The sequence below is a fragment of the Diabrotica undecimpunctata genome, chromosome 7 (assembly GCF_040954645.1).
Source record: "Diabrotica undecimpunctata isolate CICGRU chromosome 7, icDiaUnde3, whole genome shotgun sequence".
In the NCBI taxonomy this organism is placed as follows: Eukaryota; Metazoa; Arthropoda; class Insecta; order Coleoptera; family Chrysomelidae; genus Diabrotica; species Diabrotica undecimpunctata.
Genome location: NC_092809.1, coordinates 128,202,942 through 128,228,828, shown reverse-complemented (window position 1 = coordinate 128,228,828; position 25,887 = coordinate 128,202,942). Strand labels below are relative to the sequence as shown.

The 25,887-nt window shown below is 32.1% G+C and overlaps 1 protein-coding gene across 1 annotated transcript in view; it reads left to right on the top strand.

Moving 5' to 3' along the window:
- LOC140446636 (protein still life, isoform SIF type 1-like) overlaps positions 1-25,887 on the top strand; it is a 246,305-nt gene that overhangs the window by 90,582 nt on the left and 129,836 nt on the right. The window contains exon 2 of the mRNA XM_072539222.1: positions 19,014-19,306. Within this exon, the coding sequence (XP_072395323.1) occupies positions 19,200-19,306 (107 nt within the window). The 5' untranslated portion in view covers positions 19,014-19,199. The remainder of the gene's footprint in view (positions 1-19,013; positions 19,307-25,887) is intronic.

Sequence of the window (25,887 nt, the reverse complement as noted above, 5' to 3'; positions counted from 1 at the left end):
AATAAAATCTGAAAAATAAAACCAACCCATAAACTGAATAAAGCTTCTAGCCCCCGTGACATCCTTATTAGTTCCCCAAATTATTTATATTGTAGAATGGCTAAAAAATATAGACCGGATTATTTTCTGTTGTGGTTAGGAAGAAAAAAGAGTGTGAGAAAAGAAAAACCCAAAGTTTTTAATCTTCTATAAAGATAAAGGTTTGGACAAAAAATGGTTTTAGTCAAATAAAAACGTTAATGGTTTGTGAAATTTACTGAGAGCTTGGATAAATTAAAACAGTTATCTGAGATTTGGCATAAAACATATGAATTCTATACATAGGAAATTAATGGATTATCCGTGAAATAAACAAAAAGCATGATATAACAAAACATTTTATTAAATAATAAAATTATATCTTACTGGGTTACTTATAGAATTTACCTAGAAAAGCCAAATCAAAATACACTCTTACATTCTTCTAATAAACAAAAATAAACAATATTCTCCAAACTTAATAAATATTCTTAAATTAAAATAAATTCTTGACAAAAACTTTTCGTCACAAGCTAAGCAACCATCCCGGATCGAAGTGAAGTGCGATGAGTTGCCTAGGCAGCTATCAATCTTTCGTTCCACGCATGCCCCACTCTACCATATTTATACAGTTGAAACTCCTTTGCAGGTAATATGGATTGTCTATTTATTAGTGGTTATAAAAGACTATTGATGTTTAAACTATAATTAGAAAGTGAGGAACGTTACACTATGTTTCATTTTAGGCTATAATTTCACTATTTACTAGAGTGATTCATCGTTTAAACGCTGAATATCCTTAAATTTAAATGTACACAGCGGCCCTCGAAAACTACCCGTTTTCTCAATTGCAATTTGAGTTTTTTTATAAGAAATTACACAATATATAAGTAGTATATTTATTTGTGCTTCTCTATAGATCAATTGACCAGGAGTTGTACAGTGTAGCCAATTCTTGTTCACAAGTAGTAATTATGGTCATACAAAACCTGCATTCTTCCACGCAGCGATTATTACCGTCATAAAAATACCAAAAAACATGATTTTTTCAATAGTAAAAATTAAGCACAAAATTGTAATTAAATAAATTTTATTTATATGTTCCGTTTCGTTACATATTTAAATTTATAAAATAAAAATCTATATTTTAAAACATTATTTTTCAATCGTTTGGCAACTTTGGAATTAGCGACGGAACTTCGTTTCAATTCCGACCCACAGAAAGCCGTAAAACTAGCTTTTGCCGAGCAAGTGCCCATCAACAATCGTTCATTTACATTGGCGTTTCTGAGGGTAGTGCATGTGTCGCATTTTGTGAATATATTTTATGCGATTTGTGTTATTGATAAAACGTGTTATTGATAATACGAGTGTTATAGTTTGTCGTTTTATAGGAAATTTTTAGTTATATTCTGTGATTATTTGGTTTGAGGTTTATTGGAGTTGGACGAAAAACCGAGTTGTTCCAAGAGAAGACAGCAAAATTCTGATGTTGATTCCAAAAATGAAAAGCCGCAAAAGAGACGGAAAATGTTAACGTCCGAAGAGAAAGTAATGATACGAAACGTTTAAGAAGGAATTGTCGGCAGAAAAATGGCATTAAATGTTAGCCAAGCGGTCGACATTTGTAGCAGTTTAACAAAAGTATCCGTTAGCTGTATTTATCGTGTACTTAAAAATACATCGGAAAATAAAAAGCAAGAAAAACGTAAAACTAGAGGTAGGAAAAACATTGTTTTGGATGACGAGACAAGGAATATTATACGTCGAAAAATTCATTCATTTTATTTTCGGAGTGAAATTCCAACACTGAAAAATATTTCTCACGAGCTCGAAAACGATGAATCCTTACCCAAGGTATCTCGTAGAGTCTTAATCAGGACCATGCGCGAAATGAACTTTCGATATGTAAAACTCAACAGAAAAAGTATGCTATTAGAAAAAAATAAAATTATTGTGTGAAGAAGAAAAGATTTAGAAAAAATACGCAAAATTCGCAGAACTGGACGAAAAATATGTTATTTGGATGAAACCTGAATTAACGAAGGTCATACAGTTGGAAAATTTTGGCAAGATTTAAATGTCAAAAGTAAACGCGAAGCATTTATGGAAGGCTGGTCTACATAATTAAAAGCTTTATCAGGAAAGGGACGGCGTTTAATCATCACCCATGTAGGAAATGATCCAGGGTTTCTTGATGATGGTTTTCTTCAATTTGAGTCGAAAAAAAACAAGTGATTATGAAAGAAATTGAAAGGGAGGATTCAAGAATGGCTTACAGAAAAGGGGATTGCATACGAAGAATCAATGCTCAAAATTTAGCTATTTGACATTGCACGGTTAAGGAAAAATTAATATCTTAAATATGCTGTGGATGAAACTGCAAAAGATTATGGTGTCAAAGTTTTGCGTCTACCACCTTATCATTGCGAACTTAATCCCATTGAACTTATCTGGGCGCAAGTAAAACGAGAAGTAGCACGCAATAACCAAACGTTCAAATTAAACAAAGTTAAGGAACTTTTGATTCAAGCAATCCTTCATGTATCTCCAGAGAAATGGGCTAGATGTATAGGCCACATAATTAAAGAAGAACATCGTATATGGGAACTTGACACTCATATCGAAGTTTTACTAGACCCAATTATAATAACACCAGGTGGTGAAGATAATGACAGCGATAGCAGCACTGCATCTTCAGATTTAGACAGCGAATAATATTTTCTAATAGTTTAATAAGAACATCAGCATAAAAAAAAACCAAAAACAAAAAAAAAAAAAAAAACGAGAAGAACATAGTAAGTGTGTATAGTATTTGTGTTTAAATAGAATAGTACAATGTTTTGTTACATCAAACATTATTTTTATTTTGTTTTTATAGAATTTTATTTTGTTTTATATGATTTAATTTTGTTTTGTTTTATACTGTTTAAGTATTTTGTTCATTTTGAATGAACATGAACATTTGAATGAATTTGATGAATCACTCTCCCAAATAGTGAAATTATAGCATAGTATGGGAAATCACTGCAAATACCTTTTTTTTAACTGTTTGTTCTGATTCTTAGTATTTTTTCAATCATTATAAAAACATTTAAAGTTTGAAACTAGCATTACCTTATGTAAAATTTACTTTCAAAACTTAGATTTATGTCTAATACAAAATTGTCATAAAACCTATAGTACTTGAGATATAGGCAAAAAAGGAGGAAATATATCGAATTTTTTAAAATTTTTTTGAAATTTTTTTGGTCTTAGCTTTCAGCTTTTTACTCACCCAACTCACGCATAATGAACTTATTATTTGTAGTGAAATTTTTGCCGCGATTGATGCAAAAAACTGCATGTATTTGCTTCACAATTAACTTAAAACAGATACCGCCTGGACTATTATCTATTTTCTTACCTTTCTTGTCTTCAGCTATCAACTTCACTCCAAAAGTTAACAAGTATTTGTATTTAACTCTAGACACGTTTGAATGCTTTTTTGTCATAACATTCTTCTCTTCTAAAAACTGCATTTACCACGGTATACTGTCTTGCATTTGTTGCAATAAGTAGGGATGGCGGTTTTTGACAAAACACCGGTTTTCGGTTATACCGGTTTTTTTGCTTACGGTTTAACCTGGCCTTTATAACCGGCCAAAAAAACCGGTTTTTTCAAAAACCTGTTTTCGGTTTTTTTAATCCAATAGGTTACTAGTTTGCACTTTCAGTTTGCTTCTGTATTTATAAAATAAAATAAAATTTGAATTATGGTTTTGTTTGGAATAATTACTTGAGAATAATAATTTTGATTGGGATCCAAAATAATACCTAACCTTATCCTAATCACCGTAAAAACCTAATAATCGGTTTTTACTTTAAAAATAAAAAACCGGTTATAACCGGGACAAAAAAACAATCGATAAAACTGGTTATTGCGAAGTAAAAAACCGGTTTTCGGTTAAAACCGGTAGGTTTTTCCCATCCCTAGCAATAAGTACGTTTCTCTTTTGTAATGTACTCCAGATGCTGATATTTTTTTAATATTTATAATTTTAAGTACATACTTCAATATCACAACGAAAAACTGTGAAGACATAGTAGTTACAGAGAAAGTAGAGAACGTTTTTATTATTTTCCAGGTTAATAGAGAAGATACCTACCTACGTGTTGATAAGTAGCATACACCCAAAAATTCGGTAAAGCACTAGGAGAAGAATCGCTAAAAAATATAATTTAATTGGAGTACCGACTTTAATAATGTTCTTCTCCATGTATAATAGTTTGTTAAACTTTTTATTTAAAATTATTAGCGTCCGCGCGCACAAAAGTTAATATACTTGTATTTCAAATAAATCAAATATTAAATGCAACTTGACACTTCAGACCACAACAACAAGCGCAGCTAAAATTTGACGAATTGATTACTCTAATACACACATTATACCTAGACACCACCTCGCCCACTCACTGTTTATATTTATATTCTAAAATTAAAATTATGTCACAACACAACACCGATTTTATAACTAGTTCGCTGCACTTTTCTATTTATAATTTCACAGATTTGATTTTAAGTTTAAGGAAAATGTTTTCATTTTATAAATATTGTCTTATAACGAATGTTTCGTTAATTGATTTTTAATTTAAAGTCGTATTTCTTAAGAATTTAACTTTAAGTTAAACATTAAAACATACATTTTTAAGACAGAAATATATTTATATAAGTTGGTATATATTCACAAAAGATCACATTTATTTATCTTCACAAAAAAATGGAAATAAAAATAACCAGAGTTTAGATAGACCAGTGTCGAAACATTGGAAAAGGAAGAGAATATGCTAAAAATGGAAGAAAAAATAAATTACACTCTATCCGAGGTCGGGAAGTGGGAAGGGGTGAGTTTTTAAGGGTAAAAATCGGTTTATCGCGATTTGCAGCGAAACTACAAGTGCTATGGAAAAAAGTTAAATAGCAAAGTTGTAGCAAAGTTGCAGTTGTAACAAAAAGATCTACAACTTTTGTATTTACACTTTTTTCACATAACCTCAAAATTTTTGTGAAAAATTCAAAAAACTAAGTTTTTGATTTTTAATTTTTATCTTTTACAAAAAAAAAATTTCTTTTACAAAATTTGGTGAAAACTTGCCTTAGTATGTACCAAATACACTGTAATTTTTTGAAATTGAAAAATTCAGCTTTTTTAAAAAAGTCGGTGGGCTTTTTGTTCGTTGAAATCTCTACTTAAACAAGTCCCGAACAAAACAAAATAAACAAGTCCTGAATTTGTTAACTCTTTGAAGTCGACGGGCGAAATCACAGCTCTCTAGAATGGCATCTATGTTACCAGGTTGAAAAGAAACTGAAATTCTCAAAATGTTTTCAACTTTCTCACTAGTTAGCCTAGATCTGTACTTGTTTTCTATGAACTTCAGCTTACTAAATGTAAATTCACAGACATATGTAGATGCAAAAATACACAAAATTTTCTGAGCACAGTTAATTAAGTTAGGAAATTTGTCATCTTCAACTGCTTCCCAAAACTTATAGTGAGCTTTTTCCTTCTTTTTTTCTTCAAAAATACTTTTGAGCTCTGTATCATTTTGATGATCAATTAACTCATTTATCAAATCTCTAGCTTCGAATCCAAAATAGAAAGATGAGCTACATTTGCTGTTGTTATTGCCCATGGATTTTCCACCAAGCGAAATGGTTCTTGGAACTTCCTGAAGTCACTAAACCTTACAGACATTTCATCCTTTAGGTCTGCTAACATCTTCAGTAGGTCAGAAATCTCTTGACATTTATCTGGATATTCATCAAATAGTGTTTTAACGGAATGAAACCTGGAATAATCTTCATTTGACAATTCTTCAATATACATATTCAGCTTCTGCTCCAGTGAAAACACAATACTCATAATTTTCGTTACAATGTTATTATAGTCTCCTTGCAATTTGGTCAATGTTTCATTCATAATGCTCATTGTATCAGTGAGAAACGCTACTTTAAGCCACCAACTAAAATTATAAATATCAGGAAACTCTTTATTTTTTGTAGCCAAAAACAGATTAATCTCATGTCGAATGTTAAAGAAACGTTCCAAAACTTTACTCTCACTCTCACTTCTGTGTGGTAATGAATGTCCCCATATTATGACAAAAGTTCTTTCAAAAATTCTTGAAACTGTGGTTTAGTTCATTTCATCTTATGACATTCACAATCTTTACAAGTGTTTTTATAACACAGCTGAAATTTTTACCAAATTTAGCAGCTAAGCTTTCTTCATGAATTATACAATAGAAACTCAATAAATTATCATTTCCCAAGTGTTTTTTCAATAGCTGAACAAACCCTATATTTCGCCCCAACATTGATGGGCAACCATCATTACACACAGAAAAATTCTACATGCATACATAAGACATGCGTATTTACGAGGTCCACAAGGTTTTGAAACATCTTTACTGGCCGGCCAGTGCCACTGTGGTGGGGGTAAATATGACTAATACGAAATGCGGTACAAAGAATGGCGCCGCTCTACATTACTGTAATCTCATTTAATACATAACATAGAAACATAATTCAAATCATGAATGAGTTGCTTATGTGAGTCCATTTTAAAAAAGGGTAAAAAAGAAATAATTACACTTACTCACAATCAGTTTAATTTTACTACCTAAGACGACCGGTTTCGCTTTCTAAAATTTGCAAAGCATCATCAGGTCGGTGGTGCAAAGTCAATTAAATGCTGAAATTATAAAACGCCCATATTAGGGTGCTGTCTTATAAGTATATAGATCAAAAAGTTATAGATCAAAAAAAGTTTTAGTAATTATGCCAATATTACATGTCTGTGTTAATTAATATGCATACATTGCATTAGCAGACAGAGTAACAACCCACAAATTGGTAAGAGAAAAGTCTGTTGAATTGTGATACATTAGAAATAAACAAAATACTACTTACATTCCGCCACAAGAATTACTATATAATGATTGGTGATTCAATGTTCAAACTATCCCTTATTACTGATAATGAGTTATCTTCGGTCAATGTTGTAACTGTCTAACAACTTAGGAGGAAGTTTCTTGAATTTTATATTATTTATATTATTTAAAATTATTATAGTTATTTATATTTATTGAAGAGATATATTTTGAAATGTGTGTTGAATTATTGAAATTTTTTTATAAAGAAAGAGGACAGTTATATGACGATGAATGAAAGTACTTGTACTGTTTTGTGGGTGTTCAATTTCTTTGACTTGTAATTATGAACTTCTGATTAAAAGCATTTAATTTCTGCTAGGAAGAGAATTGTGATGTCAAATAATAAAAATAATAAATTAAAACACAATTATGGGCAAACAGGACACAATTAACAGGACAAAACAAACATAAAACTTTAAAATAGGGATTTATAGGTACTACATTACTTGCTAGGAGAGGAATTGTATTTTTTTGTTGTCTACAGTTAACTGTCACACTTTAACCTACATTATCTTGTCAAATTTACCTCTTAAAAATACTAGTAGACAACAAAAAATCCAATTCCTCACCTAGCAAGTAATGTAGTACCCACAAAACAGTACAAGTACTTTCATTCATCGTCATATGTCCTCTTTCTTTATAAAAAAATGTCAATAATTTAACACACATTTTAAAATATATCTCTTCAATAAATATAAATAACTATAATAATTTAAATAATATAAAACATCACATTTCCTTTCTACAAACAATAACATATACCTTACTCCTACATCATCTGTTAACACCCATCCCCTCAAGAAACTTCCTCCTAAGTTGTTAGACAGTTACAACATTGACCGAAGATCACTTATTATCAGTAATAAGGGATAGTTTGAACTATGAATCATCAATCACTATATAGTAATTCTTGTGCCGGAATGTAAGTAGTATTTTGTTTATTTCTAATGTATCACAATTCAACAGACTTTTTCTCTTACCAATTTGTGGGTTGTTACTTTGTCTGCTAATGCAATTTGTGCATATTAATTAACACAGACATATAATATTGGCATAATCACTAAAAATTTTTTTGATTTATAACTTTTTGATCTATATCCTTATAAGACAGTACCCTAATATGGGCTTTTTATAATTTCAGCATTTAATTTACTTTGTACCACCGACCTGATGATGCTTTGCAAATTTTAGAAAGCGAAACCGGTCGTCTTAGGTAGTAAAATTAAACTGATTGTGAGTAAGTCTAATTATTTCTTTTTTACCCTTTTTTAGAAACATGTAATTATTATATTATAACTCGCAAATTTTGTTTTACTGCCTAGCAGTCTGAGGGACGCGAAAAATCGCTCCGAGCGCCGCATAGTGAGTATGGCTGCGTTTAGTGCAAGTGCATTCGAATCCTGGACAAGTGTATAGAAAAATAAAAAGGCAAAATTTCAAAATGAATCTGCTGCTTAGACTAGAATTACTAGTGTTTAGCTATTAACAAATTAAGTTTAAAAAACGGTATATTTTTAATGTTATCGTCTGTCAGAAAAAAGTCAAATAAGTAAAAAATTTTGACAAAATCCACAAATAATAGTAAATAGACTGGTAAAATAAGCAAAATAATGTGCAGTTGTGACTAGATATTTGTAAAAGTTTGAAAATAATCAATAACTGACAAAAAATAATGCAAATTCATCATCTCAACATGTTTATTTTTCTCATAAACATTTTTAATGCAAATACGTACCCCAAGGGTGAAGAAAATCAGCTCGAATCAAATCCGCCCCAAAGCAGTCATGAATAAATTGTCACCAATCAGATTTACATGAATGAATCTAGTTACAGTTACCAAGGACGCGTTTATTACAAACACAAAATGTCCAATTAGGGTCTAAGTCAGTAGCGTGACAATATTCAGTTAATAAATTTAGCACCTGCGGACATGTCATTCGTTGGCCGATAGCAAATCATATTTGTGGGAAGGTTTTACACGATTGTTCCTTTTATCATTTAAAGCATTAATAGTTGATGCAATGGCGGGAGTAACCTTCAAGTGTTTGCAACTTCAAACTGTCGGTTATAATTTTTTACGGCACTTTTAGTTCAGTTCCTGAGGCTTAAAATATGGTAATACCTCCGAATTTTTTATAACTCTATCGATTTCTTTGAAAATTTCAAATTAAGCTTATCTTACCCTCCACTTCAAAAGTTATATAAGCTTTAGGTCCACTTTTTGTTTTTACGGGGTGAAAACTACCCCTTATTGAAGAAACTGGAAAACACGGATTTAATTATTTTATGCACTTAAATCTTGTTTATTCGCATAAGGTGAATATTGTAATGTATTCTCTAATATAAAAATTAATTATTCACAATTTTCAACCATTAAAACCCTTAAAAGCTAATACTTTTTATAAAAATAATATGAAAAAAAAGTCGTAGCAGCTTGAGACATTTCAATTATGTATTTAAATACAAATAAAAATTAATACCCCAGCTATACAATAACATTTTATTTATTGGAAATTTTCAACCCTTACAACCACCCTTATGACAAAAATGAATTAAAAATGAAAATATTTTTATCGGTTTGACACATTTCTTGAGTGCATTTTATATAACGAAAATTAATTTTTTGCATATAAAATAACTTTTTATTATAATTTCAACATTTTAACCCTCACAACCACCCCCTTTGTCAAAAATAAATTAAAAAATATTTTTAACGATTTAAAACATTTTTAGAGTGCATTGTTTGTAGACAAAAATTAATTTTTTACTTATAAAATGAGCCTACTTTTTTCAACCCTTACAAGCACCCCTTTTGATGAAAATAAAATCCTTAAATTCTTATCTTAGACATGGACATAAATAGAAAAAATTTAGTTTATATTATATTACAATTTTTTTATTTTCCAAAAAATTAAAAATAAATAATATTTATATAAAACGAGGTAAAAATAAATGAATCTATTCATCATCGGAATCATAATTTTCACCGTCCAATTGGTCTTCGTTTACTAGAGGACAATTTTGTCAATTGTCACCACAGCATGTTCCGCATGTTGCATTGCAAAATAATCCCAGCCTAAGAGAGCCACAGACTGATCCGCAACCTTTTGTACGATTGCAAAAAATCATTTTCAGCAGTTCTTCTGGAGCTGGTAAACTTTGCATTTTAATTGGTTCCAAAGAATCTCCACATTTAGACCAACCCCAATCCAAAATATTTAAGCTGTTACTTCCCAACCATATTTGGATTTGTAAATAAACCCTTTTGGTACGTTCATCCAGAGCTATACTGACGAAAAAGTACATACACACATAGAAAAAAAGCCGGTTTAGTTATAGCAGATGTTCCAAATAGAAAGATCCCTACCTGTTTCCAAAACTTGTTTTATATATATATATATATATATATATATATATATATATATATATATATATATATATATATATATAGAGAGAGAGAGAGAGAGAGAGAGAGAGAGAGAGAGATGCAATGTATATATTAAATGTCTATTTATCATCATCCAGCCTCAAGAGTCCACTGCTGAACATAGGCCTCTTTCTCATGTTTCCAACCCCGTCTATCTTGCGCCGCTCTCATCCAGTTTTTATCGAGTCTTCTTAAATCGTCAGTCCATCTTGTAGGTGGTCGACCGACGCTTCTCTTGTCTTCCCTTGGCCTCCATTCCAATAACCTCTTTGTCCATCGCCCATCTGTCATTCTGGCTATGTGTCCTGCCCATCTCCATTTTAGTCTGGCTATCTTCTCGATGATGTCAGTCACTCCGGTTCTTCTCCTGATGTCTTCGTTGGTTATTCTGTCTCGCAGAGTTATTCCTAACATGGACCGCTCCATTCTTCTCTGCGTGACTCTCAGTTTGGTAGCTGCTGCTTTTGTTAAGGTGAGTGTTTCTGCTCCGTACGTCAAGACAAATACCTTTCTCTTTAGGCATGTGGGCAGCTCACTTTTAAAAGTTTCTCCCAGTTTTCCAAATGCTGCCCACCCAAGGCCGATTCTTCTCTTCAGTTCATGAGTCTGGTTATCCCTGCCAATCATAATTTCATGTCCCAGGTATTTATATCTATCTACGAGTTCTATTTCTTTTCCACCAATACTGATGTTCTGGTTGGGTACCAAATTGGTCATGATTTTTGTTTTCGAGATATTTATATTTAAACCTACACTTTCTATTTAAACCTACACTAAACCTAAATGTCTATTAGTTCCATCGAAATGCTCCAATGCTCCAAATTATAAAATTTTTCCATGCTCCAAAATTTATTCTAAAAAGTACTATTGGTTTTTTTACAATAACTCGGTTAATTTTGATGCTACAACATTCATAAAAAAACGATTTTACAGGTAATTTAACGGGCTAGAAGTATAGGAATGTTAAAACATTCTAAAGTCCTTCATGTTTAAAGGATGAAGGGTCAAAGGGTCGGGGACCGGTGGTTCATGCGCTATAAAGCAAACTTCAACCAACTATATATCCGTTATTTTTTAAGCTACAAAAAAAATTTAAAAATAAAAATTTTTGTCGAAATAAAACCTAGTTTTTTATATTGTATCATATTTTATGGCTAAACTTTTGGATCATACAAAAAACACTAAAATAAAGTGAATTCTATAAGGAAAACAATTTATTTCAATCCTAGTGAACATGACGTTAGTTTTATTGGGTTTTTTTTACAAAAATTTGAGAAACCCATCGTTTTTTTGATCGTATCTCACGTACAGTTAGTGCAAAGGACTTTTACCACCACTCATTTTAAAGGTCTTTTCAAGCTCTTTTAAAAATATTATATGAGTTTTTGTCGAAAAATGTACCCGTTTTCCGTTATTTAACGTTAAATACTCGTATTGAAAGACAAAAACAAAAACAAACTTTCTTTGAACAGCCATAACTCAGTTAATATTGAACAGAAAATATTCATTAAAAAGCCAATCTTTAAAATGTGAATTTTTTGCCATTTTTATTTTTAAAATAACTTTTGTAAAAACTCTTATTTTTAAGCGAAAAGAACTATATTTTAGCTACTTTAATTACAAACCAAATGAGATGTTCCAAGATCCTATCGGTCAAATCTCTTTTTCAGATACGTTTAATTGTTTATAAAAATTCTGAAATTTATATAAATTTTACAGAGCCAAAAAGTTTTCTAAAAAGATAGAGATCTAACTTTAAACGGATTCCCTTATTGGTCAATTATATTTATATGACGGAATATAAATAATTGCTCAAAAAGTTTTTGAACCCTTTATTTATTGCTTTAAATTATGGGCGACTTTTTCGTTACAAACTTATTAAGTTACAGCGCTCCCTATATAGTACACATATTTTTATCATATTGATTCTTATAGCTGAAGTCAAGACAAAGTTTAAAAAAAGGTTTCTACGACCAATAGAAGTGAAGTTAGCTTAATTTGTTTAAAAAATCACGGCTGCTGTGTTTATAACAATTTAAAATTACAATTGATGCCATTCAATACTTAAAGGACTATATTTTATATTGATATCATTTTTATTTAAAAAAAAAAACAAACTGGTATTTATAGTCGAAAAACATAAGTAAAATTGACTGTTTTTTGAGTAGTGGAATCGGCTCAGTTTTAACTAGTTCTCCTGTCGGCCCGGCTCACTTTTAATTCGCGTTGCTCGGAACAACTTATTACACCAATTTTGCTCTTTTTTATCTGGGGTAGCAAAAAATTTTGTGAACGTTAGTGATATTTTTTTTGGACTTAATTTACACTTCAGTGACTATTACAACTTCTTTTTAAATCACTCTTAATTATCTTTATTTTACATGTATGATATATTTTTTTATATGTAATACTAAATATTCATATTAAATTAATTTTATAACAAGTATTTAGTGCCTGCAATATTCAATATTTTTAAATTAAAGAATGAAAAGTACAAGTTAAGGGTGGGGTTTAAAAATAATAAATGCAAAATACACTCAAAAAAGGTTTATTATCATTATTTTAATGTAGTGTATTTAATTTTATCATTAAGTTTTTCTAAAGGGAAAAATGACTCATCCCAGATACCTAGGTTATCAAAATAATTGAGTTTTGGTGGGACTCTTTCCGTGTTTTCGAGCCCTAGGTGACTTGGTATGTTGGAGTATATACCAAAAATTTTCGTACACATCTGGACGTCGCGAGTAGTACAGCTTTTTGCATGACCTTATAAAGATGTTCATTTATAACCAGCTGTTTTATGTTCCCTAGAAGGTTTTTGGGAACAACAGGAGTAATGGATAGAGTAACAGGTACTGTCTGGGTACTTTCCATTCTCCATTGTCTCCTGATTTGTATTTCTAGATCTCTGTACTTAACGATCTTTTCGTTGTGTTTAACCTGGAAATTATTGGTGTTAGGTGTCGCTACATCAATACGTGTTGTTTTTCTAGTAAATTTATTAACTAGTATGAGATCCGGTCTATAATGTGCCACTGGTTGGTCTGTGAGCACAGTGTGGTCCCAGTATAGCTTGTAGTTGTCATTTTCAAGTATTCTGTCAGGGACGAATTGATAGTAAGAAAGATGATCAGTTTGGAGAAGTCCCAGTTTGTCAGCTAGTTCAGGGTGATAATCCTTCGTACTGAGTCATGGCGTTCTTTATAATCAGTACCGATAAATGCCTGGCAGCCACCGATAATATGTTAGATGGTTTCTTGGGCTTGGGATCCATATCGGCATTTGTTATTTTGGACTTGAGGATCTTTAACAATATATTTCAGGTAATTTTTTATTGTAATAACCTAATCCTGAATAGCAAGTAGCAAACCATCAGTTTCGGGAAACATCTTTCCTGATATGAACCAATAATTCGACGCTATATTGTCGACCTATTCTTCTAAAATCCTAAATCTATTATCCTAAAAAAATTTTTAATGCTTTCAGTTTTTAACCTAAGGATCTCAGATAGTTTAAAAACATAATGGTAAAAAAAAACAAATTCTGACTTCAAAAACTTTAGTGTTTGTGGCGTTTTGAAGTTTAAAGTTGCTTTATTTTAAAATCATAAAATGTGACAGCCTGTTTTTCCTCTGTACCCTTCATTTGCATATTAATAATCTTCCTCAGATCCAATATCAAAGATAGCAAAAATATACACTTTTAAACTTCCTTTTATAATAAAACATGATACCTGTGATTGGGATGTAGTTAATATTTTTGCAAATCAAAGCAGGCAGTTACAGAAACCTCCGTATTACGATTTTTAGCTTCACGTGCAACACATTTGTTTGCATTGTCTATCCCCCCCCTCTCTCTCTCTCTCTCTAGTGGTCATCGGGATGTTATGTATTGTCCGTCTCCAGATCTCTGTCTCTGGTCATTTCTTTTAACTCATGCATAGGTCTTTTTCATGTGCCTGTAATTTGATCGATCTGTTAGAGGTCTTCCAGGTGATCTTCAGCCTTCTACCTTTTCTTGAACAATAACTATTTCCATGTTTTCGATGTCTGATCTCATAACATGTTTAAAGTATTTTAATTATTGGAGATGAACTTTGCTGGATAGCCCTTTGCTGACTTTAAGCTCATTTAAAATTGAAATATTTGTCCTATGGTCGGTCCACGGAATTCGAAACATTCTTCTCCAACAGAACATTTCAGTGGCGTCTATCTCTATTCTTTCCGCTTGCCGTAGGGTCCAAGATTCACATCCGTATATTTTCGATATTTATTTAAAGAATATTCCGTTTCTATTTGGTCTTTCTCTGCTTTATGTAGATTACAAGTGAGACACTGATTTTTTTCGGTGCAAAAAGCCGATATTAAACTTAGTATTCTTTATTTGCTTTTCGTGACCGACTTATGGCATGGGTAATTCTCTAACATTCATTCATTATACAGTGAAAATAATTTGGGAAACGTTAAAGACTCATAAAAATACATCTTAGTTGTTCTTTTCTTGCGTAGTGGGATACTTATGCTGGAGTAGTTAACCACATAAATGTTATGTTAAAACTGTATAAAAATGTTTTTTTTTACAAACTTAGAGTCGATGTTCTGCTAACTGCAAATTATATTCATATGTCCAGTTTCTTCTGGACTCTTTTAATTTTGCGACCTTTCTGTCTTGTCTGAGAACATATCTACATAAATGTTTGCGCTGTTTCTCATTATCAGCCATTTAACAAAAATTTTAAATAAATTATGTCTATCATTTTCAGATAAGTTCGATTTACATTTTCAGTTATATCTATCATTACCCATTATATTATTGTCCAGAAGTTCACAGTTTATTTAAGACATTCATTTTCCAAACACTTGGATCCCTTTGTCTCTCCCTTCCCAGATTTTTCTTCTTTGGGTATTGTTTTTTCGTAACAGACGTATTTAATGATGAACTTGTATCTTTGGTGCATGTAGAAGTTTCCGCTGTCGATGTATCTTGAGTATTGTGTAATGCACTGTGACCATTTCCTACCTTATTTTCATCAAAGTTAGTTTGGTCATAAATAATATACGTGTTAATATTTTTGTTTGAAATTCTAAACTAGTATTTTCACACGAGTTTTTAAAATTTAAGACATGCTTACTATGCTCAGTAGTCAATAATAAAGAATTTACTTCTTATCTGTTAATTTCCTGATTCGAAGAGCCTCGTAAATTGACTTAAATGTTATTTATAGTAATATTGCACTACCTTGCTTTCTTGTATCACAGCTTACAATGAAGATGTAAAAACTTACTTAATAAATTTTTCGAGGGAGTTCGGTTCTGCATCGATAAATATAATGTTGTATTCAATATGGGCTCCGAATATTTTGAACATTAACAAAGTTTAATGTAAGTTATAAATTGTGAATCTTAGTGATATATTGAAATAAACTGTAGGTGTACAAACTCTTTACATAATATCCAGTTAATTAGCATTACAGTCAGCAAATTGCAATTAATTGTCATCGTTGTCAATAAACAAATCCAGTTTTACCAGCAAATAACCGCTTTTAGTAAAGACCGATATACCTGTTTTAGCAGGTGTACAGGGTCGGACTTACTTTTCACAAACGTTTATCGAAATGAATTCAAACATGGAATCACACAACAGTTCTACAATACAAGACCATCAAAATCGAATAAACACATCACAGTCATACTCTTGGGCAGCGTCGAGAGTACAATTTCCTTTAAAGTCTCAAGCAATTATCTTTAGTGCCTTAGAAAACACCAAACTTCAAGACTACCTTCTCCCACTTGGAAATATAATTCAACCAGAAAATATAATCTTCTCTTTTAAATTATCTAATAATCGCATATGTATGTATTTATCCAATAAACAAATAGTGGACGATTTTATGAATAATTATGGTCAAATAGAAATACAAGGTGAAATTGTCAGAGCAAGAAGGTTAGTTACACCAGCGGAACGACTTGTGCTCTCCGGCGTATGTCCTTCAATACCGCACGACTTGCTAATCAATGAGCTACAAAAAATCGGCATAGTTCCTGTCTCCCCCATGATCTTCCTCAAAATAAGTGCTTATATGCCTGAGTACAATCACATCCTTAGTTTTCGAAAACAAATCTATATCAGTCCTCACATTCTAACACTACCAGAGTCATTTACTCTTATTTTGACAACACGACATATAGAATCTTCATTTCTCAAGACAGTTTAGTTTACTTTAGATGCAAGAAGCCAGCACATGTCGCTTCACAGTGCTCCGAACCACTAGCTCAACTAAACCCCAACCAAAACAATGAAGCATCGTTATCCAGCGCAACAAATATATCCTTGTAAGCATCCAATGGCACAAACCCTTCTCATTGTGAACAAATGTCTATTTCTAATATCCTGAAGATACCGAACTAAGTAGATGCATCAAATAAGGATAGTCACATAATTAATCAACCAAAAAGAAACTTTGATGAAATTATTTCACCTGAATCAGATCCATCTTCAAAAGAATGTAATATTTTTCCACCACCTAAAGTCCAAGCAAAATCTAAAAAAGCTAAAATTAGTTCAGCAAGCACTTCTGAATGCTCATTTTCTCTCTTATTTGACCCTGCTAAAAACTTCATAGAAAATCACCCTCTACCTTTCTCTCTAAACGTTGATCAACTTAACATGCTTCTAATGAATATCACGGGGTCAGCAGATCCTATAAACACAATTCACGAATATACCACAGACCTACCAGCTTTGTCCCATATGCTCAGTCAAGTTTATCCCCATTTAAAGGAAAGATCAATAAAACGTAAATTCACATCCATAAGCAAAAAAATCCATAATTATATTAAAAGTGAGGCATGGGAAGCGAAAAGTGACACATCTTAGTTAAGCCAACATTAATTAAAAACATTCCTTGTTGTCTAGTCCTTTCTGATTCTCTCAGCGCAGTCAAAGCTATGCAAAATGAATACCCTAAACACCCCATTGAGAAAATTATCAGGGCCGAATTAATGAAAGCTCAAGAAAATTTCAGAAGAGTCCACTTCCTATGGATACCATCTCATATAGGCATAGAAGGGAATGAAGAAGCAGATACTAGTGCGCGTAACTCTATCACCAGTGACACATCAGAAACAGAGTGACGGAGTATCGCAGGCGATCTAAAAGTTTATTTCAAAAATAAGGTGTTAAGTGCGTGGAATCGGGAGTGGAATGACTCTAGTTCGAAACTCAGAACCATCAAAAGTGATATTTTTTCATGGAAGTCCACGGCCAGAAGTAGAAGATGCCAAACTATTATTACACGTCTACGACTTGGACACTGTAGGTATACTCATGCCTATCTCTTCTTAAATAGTGAACTTCCAAAATGCGAAACATGCAATACAGTAGACAGTATAAAGCATTTCTTGATAGACTGTCCTAAATATGTAAATCAAAGACAGTCTTACAATTTGCCAAATAACCTGAAAGCACTCTTCAACAAAAGTTTAGTTCCGAACAATTTATTACGTTACTTAAAATTTATAAATATGTTACACAAAATTTAACTTAATTAATTGTTACAAATGTTCAATTGTTCACAAATTGTAATTAATTGTTACAATGATTGATTGTTACAAATGTTAAATTTAATATTATTACAAATGTTACAGGAATGTCGCTAATAACCTTTGGGTGGATGCGACTTTATTTCTTAGAAATAAAAAAAAAATTCGAGAAAAACATTGTATACAATGTTACAATGTTTTTTTAACAATATTTATCAATAATAAAATTTTTCAATATTGTAAAATTAGTTACAACGTTTTTTTCACCAAGTGATTCAAAATTTGCACTTACAATGAGGTTATTTTATTGTATAACTTTATATTTACATAAGATAGGATTAAAGTTATTAGAGCATAATAAAGGTTATCCTTTATAGATGTTATTTACTCCATAGTTGAAATACATTGTAAGTAGAGTTACAATGTTATTTATATCAGGTTTCGAATTAAGCTTCAAATTAATTCTTACAAAAGTTATTTCAAAAACTTAAAATGCCGAAGAATTTACTTTTTTGGACTTTCAATGGTTAATTTTGCATAGATTATTGGGTCAAATTTAAATTAGCACAACTCAAATTCAAGCTTTACTTATGTACTTTTATAAAATTGTGCTTATTCAATAAAAATAAAAATATTTAAGAAACACCGTTTTTTGCACCTTCAAGTGCCATAAAATTGCCATATTTATTTTTATTAAAATATTGGTAAAACCACCAAATATACTAAGAATCAATTCTTAGTTTTTATTGGTAATAATTTGATAGCAAACATACAGGTAGCTGGATGACAGGACGGAAGGATAAAAGACTAGACTCTTTATGAATACGAAGTTGCGCAACAATAAAATAGTATAAGTTACACACTCGCACATTCAGTTATGTTAATATTTACTTAAAATACTTTTATCACTTAGAAGTAGTAACATTTCTAGACATCCGCAATGTAGTTCAACCCACATCTCAATAAATCGCCATGCAGTTCATAAAATACAATACAGAGATAATAATATCCGCCTACTGATTTCGCTTTCTCTTCGTCTGTTCCAGCAGCACAAACACGGCAAACCCGGCAGTGGCCACCATCACCATCAGCGATCTCAGTCACTGAACAGGGGCGTACGCGGAGTGTCAGGTGCAGCCGGAAGCCAGTGGAGTTCGACGAGAGGGGCCACCGGTGAATTCGGCGACATGTGGTGACAAAGGGGGGCGCCGCAGTGCCAGTGCCCGGCAGCTTCGATGGGCAACAAGCTCAGCTGTTCGTGTGCCCCCATTTTGAGGAAGGCGTATAGGTACGAGGATTCGCCGTGGCAGACATCGAGACGACGGGACGGACATCTGTTAAGGTGAGATGATTTATTTTTATACCATTGTAGACAAACAGTCTCGAAATATATTGCGACCTGTTAATTTGTTCATAATAATTGTAATCCAGAGGTTGTCAATAATTTGTATTTCATTTTATCACATTTTAATTATACATTCCTTAGATCACTAGTTTCTGACTGCGTTTTTTTTCAGTTTTATGTTTTATTATAAAATGTAGCATATGTCGAATATGTATTAAACTGACTATTTAGAGATCATAATATACTTTTATTGTTTTTACAAAAAAAGAGAATATTTTATAGCGAATTAGTAACTAGTACACTTAGAATAATACGTCTTAATACACGTCATAAATTTTATGTTATCAAGAGTCAATAGAAAAATATGTTACCTAAAAATGCAAAACAAATTTCTTATTTAAATTTAATTATTTTGAATTCTTATTAGCCTGCAGGAAAGTGCTGTTAAAGGAATTAAAAGCTTTTGATAAATCCAAGCCCATTAAAACACCTTTCTCTTCCAGTGGAGTACTGGAGTACTTCCAGTACATTTCTCCAGAAAGTCATAAAAAGCAGTCTTTACACTTTTCCCTTACGATATTTATATTGTGATGATCAAACATTGTGTTAATTAACCACAGCAAAGACAGCAAAAAAGGTTAAAATATTTAAGAGGCATAACTTTGATATTTTGATGATTCTGTAAAAATTTCAAATTTAAATGTATTCTGGATATGCATTAGCTTAATCATCATCATCATCAATTTTTTTTATATAACACTTGTAGGGTGTTTGTATATTGTTGTCTGGTCACAAATGACCCACAGGCCTACAGTGTTTTTGGTGCCAAAGTGTTTAGACCTGGTTTTAGGTATATTTGGGGTGCTGATTCCGAATATGGCTTTAGTTTTGCCCTATCAGCTCTAGTGTTTAAGATAACGTAGGTCATGCCAGCTTTTATGCAAATACAAATATCGTCGGTGAAAGTGCAAGACCTCGTATGTGCAAATATAAAAATGTTCCAGGAGGTCAAAAAAATCTTATAAAGATAAATAAGACATTTTTGTGCCATAATTTTTAAACTGTATTTAGTTATAATAGTAAAACTTAAAAGGAATTTGACATTCATTTCGTTTCGCGTATTAATTTGTAAAAATGTTTCATACGAGGTCTTGTACAAAAAATTAGTTTTGTTTTTTTAGATACGAGTATCTGTACATAGCTTATTTAATGATTATTCAAAGTAAAATTTCATTGTGTTAACAGAAGGATTCTAATTGTTGACTAAAATTGTTTTGGAAAGTCACTGTAGGCTTATTGGGACCAAATTTTTATTTAAACACCTTTCAAGCTTTGAAGGTGGTCATATATTTGTTTTTTTATTTTTGGCTGTGACGTGTATAATGGAGGTATAACACTTTTTTTGTTTTTGGAGCGATTCATAATTATCTGTATGGTTAAATTTGTAGAATATTTGGCCAAATGAAGAGTACTTAAAAGAACAAACATCGCTAACTAGATGATCTCCAGTTGTACGACCAGGTCTTATAGATGAATAAAAATGAATTTTTTTTTAAGTCAGAAAAGTTCATTTATTTAACATTGTAAGGCTGTGCTCTTCTTGTTTCTTTGCAAACAGCAATGTAATCATAAGGTACATAAATATCACGATTTTTGAGCCGTCTTTTAATTGTACTATGGACCAAGTCGACTTCCATCTGGGTATGACTCTTGTGGAGATAGTTCTGAGTAATATGAACGTTGTTTTCTATACAAAATTGAAGAAGAGAATTTGCAAGTATTAAATTTTTGTTTTGATACCCACAACTATCACTGTATATTATAATAAATTTTTTTGTTGATTTATTTTCTGAAAGGTAATTGGAGAGGAACTCTGTAAGGAGAGTGATTAGCTTCAAGACCGTATTGGGCTTCATCCCAGAGGTAACAGATTACATCTTTAGTAGCCATATTGTAGACAGTATAATTATGAACACAAAGTTTTGTCTTATAATAGATGGCACCGACTTTCAAAACAGGAGACAACTTTACAGCTTGTACATCTATACAAAAAGCCGCGATTTCTTTGGGGTGACTAATAGCTTTCTCTTTATCTTCCATTTTCAAACGCCTTGCTTGTTCTTTTTTTTCTTGATGTTTCATGTACTCTTCATCTAAAATATTTCCCAATCTATGGAAAATACACAAATCGCATTGGTCTTTTCGTGGCTTGTAGATTTTTAAGTTAGATTTGTTCATTTTATGCTAGACAGTAGTTTTTGTACTCTTTATAAAATTAGGCTTTGTTTCAAAATACAGGCTCTAAGTAAAACTTATTTGTACTAGCGCGGCAGTATTGGGACTCCATTTTAGGGATTTCTGACAAAAACTTTTGAAGTATGTATCTTGCTTCATCTGTGCTCCTCCTATTTCTACCAGCTCTCCTAACGTTTACTTCAGACACATTCATTCCACTATATTTTCTAGCACATTCTTTAACCATCTATTCACCTACATTTAACGTTGACAAAAACTTTTTTTTCTCAGTTCCATTTTTTAAATAGTAATGGAAAGTGCTACTTCTTCGAGATCCTTCTACTTTACGTTTGCTAGAAACAACATCAACCATTGAACTTAAAAATGTCTTTTTCATATCTCATGATAATTGTCCAAAATGAATCAAAAATTGCTTTTCTGTCTTGCTACACAATTTCATTACAAAATATTGTCTTTGATGTTTGACATTTCCGAGAGTTACATCCAGGTTTTAAAGTGCAATTGTTTTTATTAACCATCAACCTATAATGCCCATCATCACCTTTCTTTAAGCCCAAATACTCTTTTCCAAGTATTCTAGCTTTTTTATTTTAATTTATGGCTCTTCTTTTTTGAGTAGCTTTCTGTTCTCATCTGTTCTTCCATTGTAATTACTTTCTTTTTCGACTAAACTTCTGGCTTCATCTTTGCTCTCTGAGCTCGAGTCTTCTTCTGTTGCAATAAAATCTGGATCTTTGTCATCTATAATATCCAACTCTCTTTCCGTATCATTTTGATTGATCACGTCAAGGTTTGCATTTTCAAGTCACGTTTCCTCACTGTCTAGATTTTTTTTCTTATTTATTATTGGCACAGTTATTTGAATAATATTAATTTCTTGGTTTAAGTCGATTTTATTTAAAACATCGATCTGAGTTTTTGGCTTATAATCTAGATCGGAACTTTAACTCTGGTAAGCAGATTCCAAGTTTTTCTAACTCTATTATTTAATTTATTAGATTAGGTTCTTCACTGGCTTTTTGGTCCTGATTATTTGTTGACTTGAAAGATTCTTGTTTCTTCACAGAAGTCTAAAAAATCGACAAAACTTTTTTTACCATCAGTTTGTTTCTGGATAGACCACTCGACCCTTCTATATCCATAGTACAAAACCTCGTATTTACAAAATCTGAAAAAAAATATATAAACATCGTATTATTATTACAATTACTAAAAAGTGACTGGGTTGCAATTTTGATTTAAATACATCTTGAATGGTATTATTATATAAAAAAAGTTTCGTCTCACACAGATGCATACAATAAAATATAAAACAACCATAACCCAACTTTATAGAATCAAACAGTTTTTTTTGTAGAAATAAACTAATTACTAAACTTACCTTAAATAATATTCGTTCTTTGACCATTTACCAGTTTTTACTTTCGACAGATTATAAAACTAAAAATCACGAAAAAATTCCAAAAAAAAGAAGGAAAACATCCACGGCGCTTTATGACATTTCTGACGAAAAAAAACTTCGTATTTGCAAGTGGTCGCCTTATACGCGGTTTTGTACGGCAAATAAACTATTTACCTAAAATACGAGGTATTGCATATCGTCAAAAAAATAAGATCGAGATATCTTAGACATACAAGGTTTAGTGCATAATGCGCAGGCAAGCACTGTTCTAAGTAACATGATAAAATGAATTCTGTCAAAATTGCAAACACAAGGTCTTGCACTTTTACCGACGATATGCTGATATGGATATACTAAATTAAAATAGAAATCACACAATTAGAAAATACGTATATTTTAAGCCATTTAACTACAATAAAACCCTTGTACAATGAAACAGATATACAGTTAGAGAAAAAAAACTAACAAAATAGAAAAAAAACTTGCGTGATTTCCTGGAATGAACTTTTAGCCAGTGTCTCTTCAAACTCCAGCAAAAATCTGCCATCATATGGGTGTCCCATCTTTCTTGGTAGCGGTCCTCCATGGTTTTTATGTTTTGGTGAAATCTCTCACTTTGCTCCTCACTTGTGTCACACAAGTTTTCAGGAAAACGGTCCAGGTAGCTGGGAAGATAGTCTACTTTGATGCTCATATTACATCCAAGTGATTGAAAGTTATTCAGCAAACGGTTTACCAGCTCAGCATAATTTTTACTTTTGTGATTTCCTAGAAAATTTTTCATAATAACCGCAAACGAAAGCTAAGCTTTTTTCTCTACCTCATTCATTGACCCAATAAAAGCTGGATCCTTTGTAAGAAGTCTGATTTGTAGTCCATCAAAGGTTCCAGCTTTAAGTTTTTTGGTACTTATATGTGACAGCTTCCTTCCTATGTAAGCGAAGCATGGTCCATTCGAATCAAGTGTCTTAAGAAATTGCTTAATTAGGCCTAGCTTAATATGGAGGGGTGGTAAGATTATTTCTCTAGTTCGACTAAAGACTGGGCAATATTGTTCTTTTGCCCAATTACCAAGTTTTTTCTCTTAGGCCACCTTTTTTTAATTCAGTGGTTTTTTTGATCCGTACTATACCATAGGCACAAGTTTACCATTTTCAAGTCTACACAAATCACACAGCGATGTTCTTGGTATTTTATCTTCTGTAAAATTAAAGCTACTGTAGCATATTCTTCTTTCATCACGGTTGAATGAGCAATTGGTATTGAGCCAAACTTGTTTTCATTGTGAAGCATAACAGATTTCAAACTGCGCTTGGAGTTATTAATAAACAAACGTCATTCATTTGCATCGTAGTGTGGAAGTCCCATTTTCTTTAAGAGCCCGGTACCGTCCAAACAAAAAGTAAGGTTTTCTTCTTGGTTAAAGAACGGTAGCAGTTTATTTTCCCCTATTCTATAAAAAGTAATATTTGTGCCTTGTTCCAGTAAATTTTTATCATTTAATCTTGAAACCAGAAGTTCCAACGCTTCCTTCGATAAGGCTAAATCTCTAACGAGATCGCTTAGTTCTTCTTGACTAAATAGTTGTGGGTTTGCTGTTGCTTCGTCGTAATCACTATCACTGCCATTCTTGGAGTCAGAAATATGTTAAAAAATGTCACCTTCATTCTCACAAATGTCAGGTAACTTTTGGAATACTGGGATTAGTAATTCCTCTGAGTGGGGTGCTGGGCGTCTGGCTGAAGGCAAATCAGGATATGACCACTTTTGGCGATTATTTCTATCGACCCCTGAAACATTGACAGGCAAAAGTAACAGTCATCAACGTGATTTGTATGTTCTCTTTTCATCAACCTTTCTTTCAGATATTAGAGGCTTACTGATTTTCCGCTGGCTGTGAGTCCATGTTTCACTACCATATGTAATAATTGGGCGAATAATCGACTTGTACAGTGTTAATTTAGATATTCTTTTTAACAGCTTCGATCTTAATAATGTTGAAAGGGAGTATAATGCTCTATTTCCCGCAGCTATCCTTGCGGAGACCTCTTTTTCTATGTGGTTGTCCGCTGTGATTATCGCTCCCAGGCATCTAAACTCCTTTACTACTTCGAAGTTGTCATCATTAATACTGATGTTCTGCCTAACTCTTTGTCTTGGATTTTTGGTTACTACCATGTATTTCGTCTTTTATTTATTTATTCGGAGACCCAGACTACCTGTTTCCTCCTCGAGCTGTAAAAACACCCCTCTCACGTCTCTTGTAGAATGCGTGACTGCATCTATATCATCAGCAAAGGCCAGCAACAGTTTTGATCCTTGATCAGCAAATCCTCCTGTCAGCTCAGACGATATTTTACTTATTGCATATTCTAAAGCAAAATTGAACAGCAACGGTAACAAGGGGTCCCCCTGTCCAAGTCCTAAATTTATACCATATGGCATCGATGTTCTAGTTCCTATCTTTACTTGCGGATATGAGTCTATCACGCACATTTGCGCTAATTCAACTAATTTTCTTAGTATTCGCATTTCTAACATTGCTATCCACAATTTGCTTCTTTTTATGGAATCTTATGCTTTCTGGTCTTCTATGAGTTTGCAGCTCATTAGAATTATTCAGCAGCGCAGCCAATAAAATTAAAATAGCGACGATGATTCCCAACCTCCGATAGGAGAAGGAACCTGAAGAAGAAGAATGCTTGCTGGAAATCTATGAAAATTGGGTGCACATCGCGGTTAAACTCCCAGTTTTTCTCTAATATTTGTCGGATGGTAAATATCTGATCTATAGTTGACCTTACAGCATTTTCTGTTGTTACCATACTCTCAGAATGATGTCATAGAATTTTTGGTGTAAAAGGTTTCCTCCTTTTAGAAAGTACTATACTTTGCTTTTTACACTAAACTGTTACACATT